The following is a 15,646-nucleotide window of genomic DNA, read 5'->3' as shown; positions in this document are numbered from 1 at the left end:
ACCACTGGCCATCGCAACATTACATGTCGCATGGTGGCTTTGCGGGCACGTGACGCGGTAACAAAACTATGTAAGCGGAGCAAACACATACTGGGATTAACCTAGCGAATATATGGGGAAATCCACTGCGATAAGTGACTATGACAAAGGTCAAATTGTTATTACGCAGAGTCTGAGCACGTGTATCTCGAAAACGGCGAAGCCGTTCAAATGTTCACGTGCTACTGTCGTGAGCATCTGCGGGAAGTGGTAGAAGGGCGATGTCGCTAAATGGTTGGACGTCCACGACTCTTCACAGAACGCCGAGTTCGGAGGATTGTTTGCTGTGTAAATTAGAACAGATGGTGATCAGCGTCACCTCTCCCGAAAGAGTACAATTCTGGTGCACGTACTAGCGTTTCGGAGCATACCGTTCATCGTACATTGTTAAAAATGGAGCTCCGCAGCAGACCACCCCAATGAGTGATATACGATTGCAATGCTCACGGCAATATGGGGATTCGACTATCGAACAATGGAAACGTGTCGGCTCATCGACTGAATCGGATTTTTGGTACACTAGGTCGATGGTCGTCTCGAAAACGCCGCCATCGAAGTGAACGGCGTCTCGAAACGTGCAGTGCTCTACGGACGCATGCTGGTGGGATCAGTATTACGTTAGGGGAGACATTCTCCTGCTCTTGCATGGGACCTGTGGTAGTAACTGAATACACGCAGAGAGTTACGAACCAACTGCATCCCTTCAATCTCGATGTCTTCCGCGACCGCCGGCCGCGGTGGTCTAGCGGTTCTGGCGCTGCAGTCTGGAACCGCGGGTCTGCTACGGTCGCAGGTTCGAATCCTGCCTCGGGCATGGGTGTGTGTGATGTCCTTAGGTTAGTTAGGTTTAAGTAGTTCTAAGTTCTAGGGGACTTATGACCTAAGACGTTGAGTCCCATAGTGCTCAGAGCCATTTGAACCATTTTGAATCTTCCGCGACCACGATGCCCTCATTCAGCACCATAATTGTCCGTGTCTCGGAGCCAGAAACGTGTTACAGCGGTTGGGGGAACTCATCTTGATGTCTCGGTTAACAAATGCACCTGACGTAAATCCTATTGAACCTATCTGGATCGCTATCGGGCGCCATCAGCGAGTACGCAAATTACCTGCCCAACATGTACGCCAATTACGTGACCTGTGCGTAGACATCTAATGCCTCACACCTCCACAAACCTAACAACAAGCTGTCGGGTCCCTGACACGCAGAAAGGTCATCTACTTCTTTCCAAAGATTGGCAAAGAAGCTATTAAGTAGGTGGTCATAATGTTTTGGCTCATCAGCGTACTTCTATAAAATATGTGGTAGTATGCGTTCTGAGCAATATGAAGCGGAACGACCATATAAAATTAATCTGTCGTAAGGTAGATGTGACACTGATATTCATTGGAAGAATCCTCAGGACATGTAGTCCAGCAACAAAGGAAGTAGCTTACAAAACACTCCATTCGACCAATACTCGAATATTCCTCTTCACACTGAGATCACTGTAAGGTGGGATTAATAGAGGAAACAGAGGACATCGAAAGAAGGGCAGCACGTTTCGTTACAGGTTCGTTTAGTAAGCGCGAAAGCGTCACTCACATGCTTAGCCATCTCCTGTGTCATGCGCCGCAGGAGAGGTGTTCTGGGTCACGGTATGGTCTACCGAGAGCGTAGGTTCCTAGAAGAGTCAGCTAAGATACAGGGCGTAATATGTAGAAGTATAGATATGTTATTGGGTGAACAGCATTACATCAGTATTTCATCCAGTTCCTAGAAGAGTCAGCTAAGATACAGGGCGTAATATGTAGAAGTATAGATATGTTATTGGGTGAACAGCATTACATCAGTATTTCATCCAGTTGGAGACTAACAGTTATAGCTATTATGGTTAGTATTTTTTGGGGCTGGTTGTAACGTCCTAGTGCTTGTGCCAAGAGCAAGCCGTTCAAGCTTATTTTCCTCTCGGTATCAGGTCAGGTGTTGAAGTGCGGGTGCATAGACGCAAAACGGTTAGTCTATGCTGGCAGGTGCTAGTTCACTTAGTGGTGCAATTACGGCCATGCAGAAAAAACAGGTCGTCATTTTTGTGACGTCTTTGTGGAGAGACAGTTCGATGCAGAGTAAAAGGAACTACCGTCCTAATTTGTGTACATATTACGGTACAACATATAAAAATAGCTGCACTTACATTCGTTATCACCCACTCGATTCAGAAGATAGCAAGAGCCGACAAATTCAAGAATTATCGCACAATCAGCTTAACAGCTCATGCATCCAAGTTGCTCTCAAGAGTAATATACAGAAGAATGGAAAAGAAAACTGAGAATCTGTTGTATGAAGATCAGTTTGGCTTTAGGGAAGGTTAAGGCGTCACAGAGACAGTTCTGGCGTTGCGTTTGGTAATGGAAACAAGAGTGAAGGAAAAACAAGACACGGTCGTTCGATATGTCAACCTGGAAAGAAGCGTTCGATAATGTAAAATGGTGCAAGATGTTCGAAATTCCGAGTAAATAGGATTAAGGTATGGGGAAAGAAGGGTAATATACAATACGTACAAGAACGAAGAGGGAACGATAAGACTAGATGACCAAGATAGAAGTGCTCCGATTAAAAAGCGTGTAAGCCAATGGTGTAGTATTTCGCCCCTACTGTTCAGTTTGTACATAGAAGAAGGATTGGGGGACAGAAAAGAAAGATTCAAGAGTGGGATTAAAGTTCACGGCGAAAGAATATCAGTGATTATTCGCTGATCACATTGCTGTCCTCAGTGAAAGTGAAGAAGAATTATAGGATGTGCTGAATGGAATGAACAGTCTAATGAGTAGAGAATATTGACTGATAGTCAATCGAAGGAAGACAACAATAATAAGAAGAGCAGTAATGAGAGTACCAAGAAACTGAACGTCAGTATTGGGGTCACGAAATAGAAGAAGTTAAGAAATTCTGCTACCTAGGTAGGAAAAATAAACCTTCATTTATGGGTTGCCATTCAGGCAAGTGTCATATTAGTCGTGAGTTTGTTCTGCAACAGGACCATGAGCGCAGACACGTTTGTAAATTGTGCAGAAGTTATGTGAGTAGAAAAGGAGAAATGAAGGGAACTGAAGAACTTGACTTGACCAAGTCAGTCATCTGACTTAAATCTGGCTGAAATCTTACGAGGTGAATTTTAAATGGACGTCAGAAAACCAACGTCATCTAATGTTGAAGATCTATGGAGTAATTTACAGACATGTCGGACTGCAATATCTGCTAAAACACACAAAATCATATTTCCAAAATGCCAAGAGTTTATCCAGCTGTTCTGGGGGCAAAGGGAGAAAATATTTATTTTGTTCGTCTGTTTAGTTTGGTCGATGTGTTTGTACAATGTGATAAAGTGTATGGTTTTTATGATAGGTGATCGAAAACTTTTGACTTTAGTGTTCCTTTTTTTAAAGTTTCCTCTCGTGGTACTGGAAAGCCTTCAGACTAACCAGTTCACTGTTGGAGTAAGACTTGCCAAAATTATTTTAATTTCAACATTGCTAGTTATTGAAAGAGATTAGATTAGAAGCTGTGCAAACAAGCATCCATACAAATAGTAATTGCAGTTTTCGTGAGGTATTTCTGACTGGTTTGGCACGAATGGGCTAGCTTTTAAACCCTGAAAAAATACAGGTCATCCAGTTCTGTATTTTCAGAACTCTGTTGCAGTATGTAGGCCCTCAAAGGCCGGCAGGTGCTGAAGTAAATGTGTTATTTGATCGAAGGCTTCCGAGTTTTGCTAGTTTGTGCTGACTGAGGATTTGAGAAAGACGCGACGGTGGATGAAACAAAGAATATGTGGAGGGGTGTGTAATTTACGTTCCCCCTTGCAATGTAATCAGTCCTAATACATATTATGAACTCCCTGATACGGATATGTATCGATATTTTCATTTGTGAGACCATAAGCTCATATTCCATTATTCATGTATCGCTGATGACATCTCACGTGATTAGGATAATTTAGAAGTTTTGACATAAAAATGGTAAAATTATTTTCACCAAGTTTCGTTAAAAATATCAGTTGATTTAAATAGGTTCTTTACCACAAATGAAAATAATTTTTTTGTTGCCTCTATCGCACTTGGCGGGAAGAGCTGTAAGAAGCATTTCTGTTCTCGGTGTTGTAAAGAGTAGTCATGTCGTGTACAGAGCTAAAGCTTGGTGGCTGATGGCTGTAAATTTTGTTAATCAGTCGAGTGAATCATTTCCGTATATAGATGGTAACAGTGTGTAAAATTGTCATTTCGTAGTTAGCGACCGAACGAACACTAGAGCTTTTGATTTCTTAGTGGAAGAAGTAACCGAGACCGTCATATCCCCGAAAAGAACAGGAGTCCAGCAACAGAATCCCTAAATAACAATGCATTAATATGGGCATGCCTTTCAGTATTACTAAAAAGTGTCGAACATCCCGGAAGTGAAAACGTCACTAAACACTTATTCTTTAGTGAAACGACATGTTACACCCTCCAGCCAGTACTACTGCCGCTCCCAAGTTTCGGTTGATATGATCTGCTGTGAAAACAAGAAAGAAAACCAAGAAGCCATCTCTGCTTGCTCATTAACATTACGTTAGTTGTTAATCGTTTTGCCTACAGACTGCTACCCTCTGTTCGTATACCGTCAAGCTAAACCGTCGTGTAAATAAACGTATGCTCTATAATTTATCATCGGCTGCATTGTTCGAGCTTGTGATACCGATAAGACTTGGGTGATCAAATAATATAAATTTGAAAACTGAATAAATCACGGAATAATGTAGATAGAGAGGTACAAATTGACACACATGCTTGGAATGACATGGGGTTTTATTAGAACCAAAAAATGCAAAAGTTCAAAAAATGTCCGACAGATGGCGCTTCATCTGATCAGAATAGCAATAATTAGCGTAACAAAGTAAGACAAAGCAAAGATGATGTTATTTACAGGAGATGCTAAATATATACACCATCATTCCTCAGCAACAGCTGTAATCGAGGAGTAATGTTGTGAACAGCACTGTAAAGCATGTCCGGAGTTATGGTGAGGCATTGGCGTCGGATGTTGTCTTTCAGCATCCGTAGGGATGTCGGTCGATCACGACACACTTGCGACTTCAGGTAACCCCAAAGCCAATAATCGCACGGACTGAGGTCTGGGGACCTGGGAGGCCAAGCACGTCGAAAGCGGCTGAGCACACGATCATAACCAAACGACGCGTGCAAGAGATATTTCGCGCGTCCACCAATACTTCTTTTTTTTTGTTCTAATAAAACGCCATGTCATTCCAAGCATGTGTGTCAATTTGTACCTCTCTATCTACATTATTCTGTGGTTTAGTGAGTTTTCAAATTTATACTGACTTTTTGATCACCCAGTATCAGGTATTTTGCTGTTTAGAGCGAATGTAAGGCTATCACTTGCTAAGAAATCGGAGCTCTTAAGTTTACCAGACAATCGTTGTGCTGAATCCATGTACTTCTCGTATGAAATCTCAATTTCGATGTGCTTAATTTTTATTAAACCAACTTACCAAATGATAAAAGTCGATAAATCTGCGTAGAAATATTTGCAAATTGTAGAAGGACTGGAGGAAGGTTCCGAGGTTCTGCCAGGATCTCTGAATCACACCTGCGTCGAACTAGTGGCTAGCTACAACGGACACGTGCGGCTAGGCATGATAATCAACTGTGACGCCGAACACTCACGGTTACGCCCTCGTTGGCTCCATCCCACGCCTTGGGCTCCCCGTCGGGCAGCGTCTTCTCCTTAGGCTGCCAGCTAGAAGTCCCTCCGCAGCACGCGAGGATCCTTCCGTACGGAGACATGGCGGATCGCTGGGCTACTGGCAATGCGAAACGGCGCAGCCGGTGTAGAGAACGGGGCCACGCGCGGAAGGGGCAGATAAAGCAGCCGAGATGCCGTATCGCCGCTGATACCGGGGGCCGTGACGAAAGCCAATGTGCAGAGGTGTGCCGTTTTAAAAAGAGCGGGACGTCTGCTCGCACGTACGGAACGAATATCCAACCTGTGTTACTCAAAATTATACTGGCAATGACAATAATTTACGTCGCAGCTCGTAGGGGTTTAGAGACGAACGCGCAGGAAAAGTGCCAGAAGATCGTGCTGCGATAATGTCGCACTGACGACCAGCTTTAATTTTGGTGAGACTTTTCCTGCAGTACCATCCTCTTCATTTCAGTTTTTATTAAAGATGAAACTCTTCCAGCTGTACTAAAGATTTCATATTTATTTGTCTACTAGTTTCGACGTTGTGTCAACGCCATCTTTAGGCCCGAACACTATGGTATCAGTTGTGTGTGGCCGAGTGCTAGAAATCCGCTGTGAGGCCAACACGTGCTCCACATGGATGGCGGGCAGCCAGCACGTGTTGGTCTCACAGCGGATTTCTAGCACTCGGCCACACACAACTGATATCAAAGTAATTTTTTTATTTATTCGTAATCATTTTCCACGCAAAAATGAGAACATAGATTTTCTTAAATTACAGCGCCGACTACCAAGTATCAAAACAAATGTTTAAGACAAAATGCACGTAGTTTTTGTATATAGAATCTGATTCTGCAATAAAAAATGGGGGTTCCCATTTGAAATTTTAAAATTGCTTCCCGCCCCACCCCCAAGGGGCTGGGGTGGCGGGCCAATTTTAGCATCAGCAGATGTCCCCCTCGAAAATAATCGGCTTTGGATTCTACACATTTTTTTGTGTGAAGCTTATTTTCCATGCTATTCTGGTTTGTCAACTTAAAATTTACACCTTGTATAAGCCCTCAAACTCATAAGAAAAGCATCGGTACTGTTCCTTCCCATCTTTGCCGAATCCACGACGTACTACGCACAGATCGTTACCTCTGCAGTGTTGTGCTGCATGGTGCTCGGTCGCATTATGGACAGCACTGACGGCATTTCTTGAATCACCCGCCGTCCTAGTAGCACTCTCTCTTTTAAAAATGATGAGCTACGTTAACGTATCTCATTTAGCTACCTACTTCCTTCATTGGTGTGAAACTGAAGTGAAATAAAATGATACACTTGGATTCTGTGCACCAAATTACCCCAACAACAAGTCACTTACAAATCTGTCCTCAGCTCGTGGTCTAGTGGTTAGAGTTACTTCCTCTGGATCACGGGGTCCCTGCTTCGATTCCCGGCCGCGTCGCGGATTTTCTCCACACGGGGACTGGGTGTTTGTGTTGTCCTCATCATTATTCAAGAACATGGCGAGATCGTGGAAAGACTGGGAATTTGTATGGCCGCTGATAACCACGCCGTTGAGCGCCCCAGAAACCGAAATTATCATCATTATATATAAAACTATAGTTCCACATTCCCTGTTTGTTTAAGAGGAATAATACTTATATAATCTTTAGTAGTAATGAGCAGAGATAGGCGTAACGACAAGAACTTGTATGTTAGCACAACAGAAAACGGCTTACCTGTTAAAAATTTAGAGATCATATATTACAAGAAACCAAAAGGAAACACAGTCCTGCTTCTTGTGCCGACAACTGGCAAGTAACGGTTCCCACGTTCTGTATACTTTTTTTCATAACTGAACACAACATGGTAGCATCGATCAGTAAGACTAGCTCTCACGGTCAAAGACATGTTGACGCGTGGCATTTTACCAGCTGCGCCAAATTCCCCCACTCTCTCCTACATCCGGTGGTATAAACGGAACTGTCTGAAAGTTGGTTTGTGAATAGTGTTTGCACTAAACAAGTAATAAATTAAAATGCCATCCATGATTCTGAAGTTTTGCTGCACGAACAGAGAAAATGTAGTAAAGCAAAAACATTTTTCCTTTCTTCATTTGTGGGGGTCCCAGAAAGTAAAAGATTATAAAGAGTTTTAAATTAAGTGTAAACTTTTTGGGAAGTAGCCAAGTGGTCTCATTCTGGATGAACGTATTCTGGGTAATATGCGCGACGTCAGTTACGCTGCCTCAACACACACACATACACAAACACACACAAACACACACACACACACACACACACACACACACACACACAGAATTATTAATTTTTTCATAATGCGGAGCAAGAGTTATAATATATATCTTTAAAGTCAGTACTGCCATTAGACTTGTTCATTTACAGTGTTACATTTACACAATCATGATTTTGGCTTCAAAGTGCCATTATCAAGTGTTTTAAGTGTTACAAATAGCCTAAGATGGCATACTATCGTATCAAAATAGTGTATTTTAATACGATAGTATGCCATCTTAGGCAATTTATAACACTTCATAATGGCACTTTGAAGCCGAAATCACGATTGTGTTAATGTAAATGTAACACTATAAATAAACAACAGTCTAATGGCGGTAGTGACTTTAAAGAACCACAGTTTTTAATATCTGTCTTACTGCGTTAAACCTTTAACGTAAACTTATATCTCTTAATGAGCAGATCGCGACAGAATTTTAAATTTTTAAATTCAGTCAGCAGTTGTATGAAAAACTGAGACACATATTCTTGTTGTCCCTAGTAGTTGTTAAATACGCCATCTGCAGCCACGAGCGTGTGAGCGTTTTACCCGTTTAGTAATGTACTCGATCAGTTTAGGCAAACGCAAAAGCAGCTGAGTTATGAAAAACCAAAACATAGATACAAAATATAGCACCGTGCAGTGGCGGGATGCGACAGCTGCCCAAAAACAAGGTTTCCTTTGATCTGGACCGACACTACCGCAGGTAGCTGTGTCAGTGTTTCAGAGGTTACTGCAAACAGCGGTCAGAAGTAGCTGCTGGAAACACTGTTGGAAACATCATGTGAAATATTTTGAAAATTTCAGAGTTCACACGGATAAGATGCATAACCTTATGGAAGACTTTTCCCCCCTATAGTCCTTGTTTAATGAAAGAAGAAGAAACACATTACAACAACACGAGACGTGGCAGTTATGCCGAGACTCAGACTACCTTCACAGAAAAGAATTACAAGACTAAACCAAACAACTCCACCATTAAACGGCTGTACGACAGGTTACAGCAAGCAAATGTGACAGATGTAGACCATAGTTGTCGACGAAAAGTGAGCCGGCCGGGGTGGCCGAGCGGTCCTAGGCGCTTCAGTCCGGAACCGCGCTGCTGCTATGGTCGCAGGTTCGAATCCTGCTTCGGGCATGGATGTGTGTGATGTCCTTAAGTTAGTTAGGTTTAAGTCGTTCTAAGTTCTAGGGGACTGATGACCGCAGATGTCCCATAGCGCTCAGAGCCATTTGAACCATTGGAACCAACCAAAAGTGACAAGACAGCGAACGTCGATCAACGTGTAATCTGAATATCTTTGAGCGTCACAAAGTCTGTGTGAACCTCGTCTAAGAACATGCTGACACAGGCAACAAGAGCGCGCAACTTAAGAGGACACCAACCACCTTGTCCCGGAAGAAGGACTGCGGAAAACTATTGAACATCGTTTGTTGCCAAGTACTCTATGAATTAATTTATCAACTAACAATTTAAGGCTCAACAAAAAGCACACTAAAAATTAAACTTGACCTTTCACCTTTAATGAAAGACATTAGATGTGAAATCTAAGAAGCGAAACAGTTTGGATAGTATTTATTCACAAACATTGCAATTCACCAAAACATTAGATATTAATTTACATTAAAAGCGATGCAAGAGACATACCATAACCTAAAAATTGCAATTAAGGAATGGAGTGGTTGGTTGGTTGGTTGGTTGCTTCGGGGAAGGAGAACAGACAGCGAGGTCATCGGTCTCATTGGATTAGGGAAGGACGGGGAAGGAAGTCGGCCGTGCCCTTTGAAAGGAACCATCCCGGCATTTGCCTGGAGCGATTTAGGGAAATCACGGAAAACCTAAATCAGGATGGCCGGACGCGGGATTGAACCGTCGTCCTCCCGAATGCGAGTCCAGTGTCTAACCACTGCGCCATCTCGCTCGGTAAGGAATGGAGTGCCCCCACGTCAGGTCAGGGCCCAAACCTTCAGATGACACATCAAACTACAGATGTAGACTTCGGGATCCATCACTTAACCCCCCTCCCCCCACCCCTCCCCCGGCGACAACAAACCGGGTGATTGTATGTAGTGGACTACAACACATACAACAGCAAAGTGACTCAGAGGTCCATAGGCACGGATTCCCAGGTAGATGCCGTGTTTCGACTTCCGCAAGGCGTTCGATACAATTCCCCACAGTCGTTTAATGAACAAAGTAAGAGCATATGGGCTATCAGACCAATTGTGTGATTGGATTGAAGAGTTCCTAGATAACAGAACGCAGCATGTCATTCTCAATGGAGAGAAGTCTTCCGAAGTAAGATTTCAGGTGTGCCGCAGGGGAGTGTCGTAGGACCATTGCTATTCACAATATACATAAATGACCTTGTGGAGGACATCGGAAGTTCACTGAGGCTTTTTGCGGATGATGCTGTGGTATATCGAAAGGTTGTAACAATGGAAAATTGTACTGAAATGCAGGAGGATCTGCAGCGAATTGACGCATGGTGCAGGGAATGGCAATTGAATCTCAATGTAGACAAGTGTAATGTGCTGCTAATACATAGAAAGAAAAATCCCCTATCATTTAGCTACAATATAGCAGGTCAGCAACTGGATGCAGTTAATTCCATAAATTATCTGGGAGTACACATTAGGAGTGATTTAAAATGGAATGATCATATAAAGTTGATCGTCGGTAAAGCAGATGCCAGACTGAGATTCATTGGAAGAATCCTAAGGAATTGCAATCCGAAAACAAAGGAAGTAGGTTACAGTACACTTGTTGGCCCACTGCTTGAATACTGCTCACCAGTGTGGGATCCGTACCAGATAGGGTTGATAGAAGAGATAGAGATGATCCAAAGGAGAGCAGCGCGCTTCGTTACAGGATCATTCAGTAATCGCGAAAGCGTTACGGAGGTGATAGATAAACTCCAGTGGAAGACTCTGCAGGAGAGACGCTCAGTAGCCCGGTACGGGCTTTTGTTGAAGTTTCGAGAACATACCGTCACCGAGGAGTCAAGCAGTATATTGCTCCCTCCTACGTATATCTCGCGAAGAGACCGTGAGGATAAAATCAGACAGATTAGGGCCCACACAGAGGCATACCGACAATTCTTCTTTCCACGAACAATACGAGACTGGAATAGAAGGGAGAACCGATAGAGGTACTCAAGGTACCCTCCGCCACACACCGTCAGATGGCTTGCGGAGTATGGATGTAGATGTAGATTTAGAAACAGTGAACACGTTAAACATAACGAAAGCCTTTCTTCTGACCAATAATAAGATTAAAGCGCCACTGAATGTTAACTCACTTCGTGATACTACGTAAAGTTAACAAGTTCGAGCGAGGTACTTAAAGCCGGAACTGCTGCCGGCCACGGATCAAACTACCTGTATCTTAAATGTAGAAGCAATGACACCAGAATCGTAATAAATGCAGAAACAGCCTTAAAACTAGCATCCACAGCCCAAGATGTAACAATGGCCTATTATTAGCTCAATGGTCAAATCAGGTCTTACGTACTGAAGTGAGACTTTAGGTCGCAATGACAAGAATAATTATCTAGACCTGAAGGACAAATTATCTACGCAATTCTTCCTTCAGTTACTTTTATTTTCTCAATGAAACGTAATTAAATCAAAAATCCGAAATAGTATGTAGACATATTCAACGTGAGTGAGGACGGCAGAGAAAACCTCGGTGTCACGGATTAAAAAGAGTGACGAGTAGTCTTTGAATAAGAAGGGTATATCTCCGAGCTGAGCTCTTCTTGTTGTGGTTGTTGAGGCCAGGAAGACGTCACGGACTGTGAATCGTGAGTTGTCAGTTAACAGAACAGTACGGAGAAGGAAGGCAGTATCGCTTCGTATTACGTACCATCGCAATTGTGCATTCTGTTCAGAAGTCAATGTTAAAAGTATGCACTTCCATGAAGTGAAATAATAAGTGAGTTACAGAAGAGAAAAGTGCGTATCAGAACTTATTTCATGTTGTGTCCCAAAAAAGCCCGACAGAAAAAGAATTCTGCAACAAGGAAATGAAGCCCATATAACTGCCGGCCGGTGTGGCCGAGCAGTTCTAGGCGCTTCAGTCATGAACCACGCGACCGCTACGGTCGCAGGTTTGAATCCTGCCTCGGACATGGATGTGTGTGATGTCCTTAGGTTAGTTAGGTTTAAGTAGTTCTAAGTTCTAGGGTACTGATGACCTCAACTGTTAAGTCCCATAGTGCTCAGAGCCGTTTGAACCAATATAACTGCACGGCGACTGAAGTTCTATACAGGATCCGACGAACAATTCATCCGTCGTGGCCTGTTAGACAAAGTAACAGACACAACGTAGTGTCATAACTGATCAGCTAAACTCATAACAATAGAGAACAACTCCGTATAAAAAAAATACTCTGTAGGAAGCGGTTTAATTACGCATCGACTGGGAACTAAACGATGGTGTTATAGGACTGTATCCACAGGTAGCACAACTTCCAGTTCAACACCTTTAAACGTATACCCTCCTTTACGTAATTAAATGACATCTCTTTATTAATAATTTTTATAATTTAATAACATTTTTATTAGATCCTGCTACGGAACTTCAATGTCGTAATGGAACTGTTTTTAGCACAGTCTACATATAATTTAACAGATGCAAGCATCATTTAAGTCAGCGGTTCCCAAACTGGGGTTAATTACACCCTGAAGGGTAAAATGACATTTTATAAGTAATAAAAAAAAACAGTTCAGTAGTGTCTCGGTCTCGAAAGTGAACTATTTTCAAAAGATCATTATTATTATCAGCACTGGTTTAAATAGCTCTGAGCACTATGGGACTTAACTTCTGAAGTCATCAGTCCCCTAGAACATAGAACCACTTAAACCTAACTAACCTAAGGACATCACACACATCGATGCCCGAGGCAGCAGCGCGGTTCCGGAATGAAGCACCTAGAACCGCTCGGCCACCCCGGTCGGCTATTATCAGCACTGTTTCGCGAAACTGTAATACTGAATACGTAAGTTACCAATAATTACACTTTTATTCCAAACACTGTCCGTCCCCGGTAGCTGAGTGGTCAGCGTGACAGAATGTCAATCCTAAGGGCCTGGGTTCGATTCCCGGCTGGGTAGGAGATTTTCTCCGCCCAGGGACTGGCTATTGTGTTGTCCTAATCATCATCATTTCATCCCCATCGACACGCAAGTCGCCGAAGTGGCGTCAAATCGAAAGACTTGCACCTGGCGAACGGTCTACCCGACAGGAGACCCTAGTCACACGACATTCATTGATTGACTCCAAATACTAGTACTAACGCGTGAGACAGTGTGGTGGAACCTACAGCCCGTGAAACGAATGTATGAACAACATATTCGTTGTTCCCCTCATAGTCCACCTGCCTTGACAGTAAAATTGATACAGATATGCTTAAATACCTCATGAAAATGCCTTCTCCGAGTTGTATGTACTTCCCACAACGGACCAGAAACTGCTTCATTATTCACTTCGCTACAATAAACGATCTAACTGAGATCTCGACACAGCAGTAATTATGTAATGCCTATTACATTGCTGCCCTGCAGTGGTCAGACGGAAAGCATTGGCAGCCTAAGTTCTTGCAATTTCCTCCATTTCAGGAGTAAGGAGTCTAGGAATCTATTGGAACATGAACAGTAGGTATAGTCATACAATGTAGGCTTTCACGACCGGATGTTTCAGCTGCTGTGAATTTTTTCGGGTTGTATGGCCGCGGTCAATGGAACTCTTCGATCCCTGAGCACAACCAAGAGCACCTCCGAAGATATCCAACATAGCCTTGGACGAAACTTCAGGGTTTGAAGAGTTCCATGGACCACGGCCATACAACCCGGAAAAATTCTCAGCAGTAGGTATAATGTACACCCTTTGACTTGGTTGATTTTAAAATAGGATTGCGGGGTGTGAGTGAAGAACATGCCACTAGGGAGAGGAGTGGTGCAGGGGAAGCGCGTTTTTAATGGGTATCCACCATCAATGTAGATAATTAGCTTTCTTTTCTGAGGAAGAGTCGTACGTAACACTGACGATGAACTGAGAATTGCTTCATCTTTCTATAAACATAAATAAAATGTATTTAGAACTAAGCAGTACCAAATGTCTCATTGAGCCATTAATTCGGAACTTAATAAGACACCTACGAAAACTAAATACCATTTATCTTCCATCATTTAAAAAATAAAAGCGTTCAAAGGAAATTCTTTTTCATTCTACAGCTCGGCGCTAATGTTGATAGTGGGGTGAGGGGGTGGATAGCCAACATCTGATTACACTCAGGCGCAACAGTCTCAGAAATGTCGGGAACCACTGATTGAAGCAGTTGTGAAAAATTCTACCTATTTTTTTCTTAAAGGTTGTTGTGGTATCTAAGAGGAAAGAAGAAACTTACTGCCCGCAGGAAACAAGTCAGTACCACTAAACAGAGCGGACCTCTTTCCCTAAGGCCAACCTAGTGACAACACGTGACTTAGAATCGTACGAAAAGGACAATAGCACAAAATTGCGAAGTTAACATAGAAACACACTCTACGCTTTGAAATTAAATCACCAAATCAACAGTTCCACTTTACATAGAAATGGGCCCCCAAAATTTTTTAAAAACATTTGCTCGAAACAAAAGCTCATTCCCCCAAGGGAGAAAATTGAGCACGTGCAGCAAATCCTTTCAGAATCTCATTAAATGAAACTGGGGGAGCGCAGCAAAACAACAAACATTGAGAACAAGGTGGAAGTCCAGTGCCAAGCTGCTTCCAACACAACCGACAGCAGGCAATGTAGACAAGTCGCTGGAGAAGGCACAAATGACGTTCGCGATAAACTGAAGGAAGCGGAACCCGGCTCTTTCCTCGACTGAGGAACCCGGAGAAGTTTTTCACTCGGTAGCCGGCATAATCCTGTGGAGAAGGCGTTCCCGTCGTCTAGTGCACAAGGGGACACGACCGGAGGGTTTCGCCGAATCGCACCAAATTCACCGGCAGGAAACCGGCCATTTATTTATTTCTTTATTTTGGCTTTGGGTCACAAGGACCAGACAGCCACCAACGGCTATAACGTGCCAAAGAAACATAATCGCAGGAAAAGGAGAATAGCACAAAATTGCGAAGTTAACAAACAAACACATTCTTAAAGGGCCACCGGAGTGACCGAGCGGTTCTAGGCGCTACAGTCTGGAACCGCGGGACCGCTACGGTCGCAGGTTCGAATCCTGCCTCGAGCATGGATGTGTGTGATGTCCTTAGGTTAGCTAGGTTTAAGTAGTTCTAAGTTCTAGGGGACTGATGACAACAGCAGTTAACTCTCATGGTGCTCAGAGCCATTTGAACACTCTTAAAGCAAAATAAAAGCGCAGTTAGACAAACACTAGAGAACTGGCGACAGTGATGGCAATGACATTGGAGCAGAATTACACACAGCGCTATACAGCAAAATCATCACGAACGTGCGTATGATCTTATAGTAAAAGACAAAACACGGAAGGGCAATCATAAAAGACAAAATATGAAAGGGCAAACACAGTACATCATACAATAAGTAGTTGAAGAACAACCAGGGTACTGCTCGAACAAGTACCGCCAGGG

General features: G+C 43.1%; 1 protein-coding gene across 2 annotated transcripts in view; it reads right to left on the bottom strand.

Moving 5' to 3' along the window:
• The window catches only part of LOC126106452 (arylalkylamine N-acetyltransferase 1-like), a 166,234-nt gene that overhangs the window by 76,947 nt on the left and 73,641 nt on the right, over positions 1-15,646 (bottom strand). The window contains exon 1 of one of the 2 annotated variants that reach the window (XM_049912738.1): positions 5,743-5,870. The exons of the other annotated variant lie outside the window; for it this stretch is intronic. Within the exon in view, the coding sequence (XP_049768695.1) occupies positions 5,743-5,862 (120 nt within the window). The 5' untranslated portion in view covers positions 5,863-5,870. Of the gene's footprint in view, positions 1-5,742; positions 5,871-15,646 lie in introns of those variants that run through there. 2 annotated transcript variants of the gene reach the window in all.

Source organism: Schistocerca cancellata, chromosome 10 (assembly GCF_023864275.1).
Source record: "Schistocerca cancellata isolate TAMUIC-IGC-003103 chromosome 10, iqSchCanc2.1, whole genome shotgun sequence".
In the NCBI taxonomy this organism is placed as follows: domain Eukaryota; kingdom Metazoa; phylum Arthropoda; class Insecta; order Orthoptera; family Acrididae; genus Schistocerca; species Schistocerca cancellata.
This window is presented reverse-complemented; position numbering and strand designations above follow the sequence as displayed.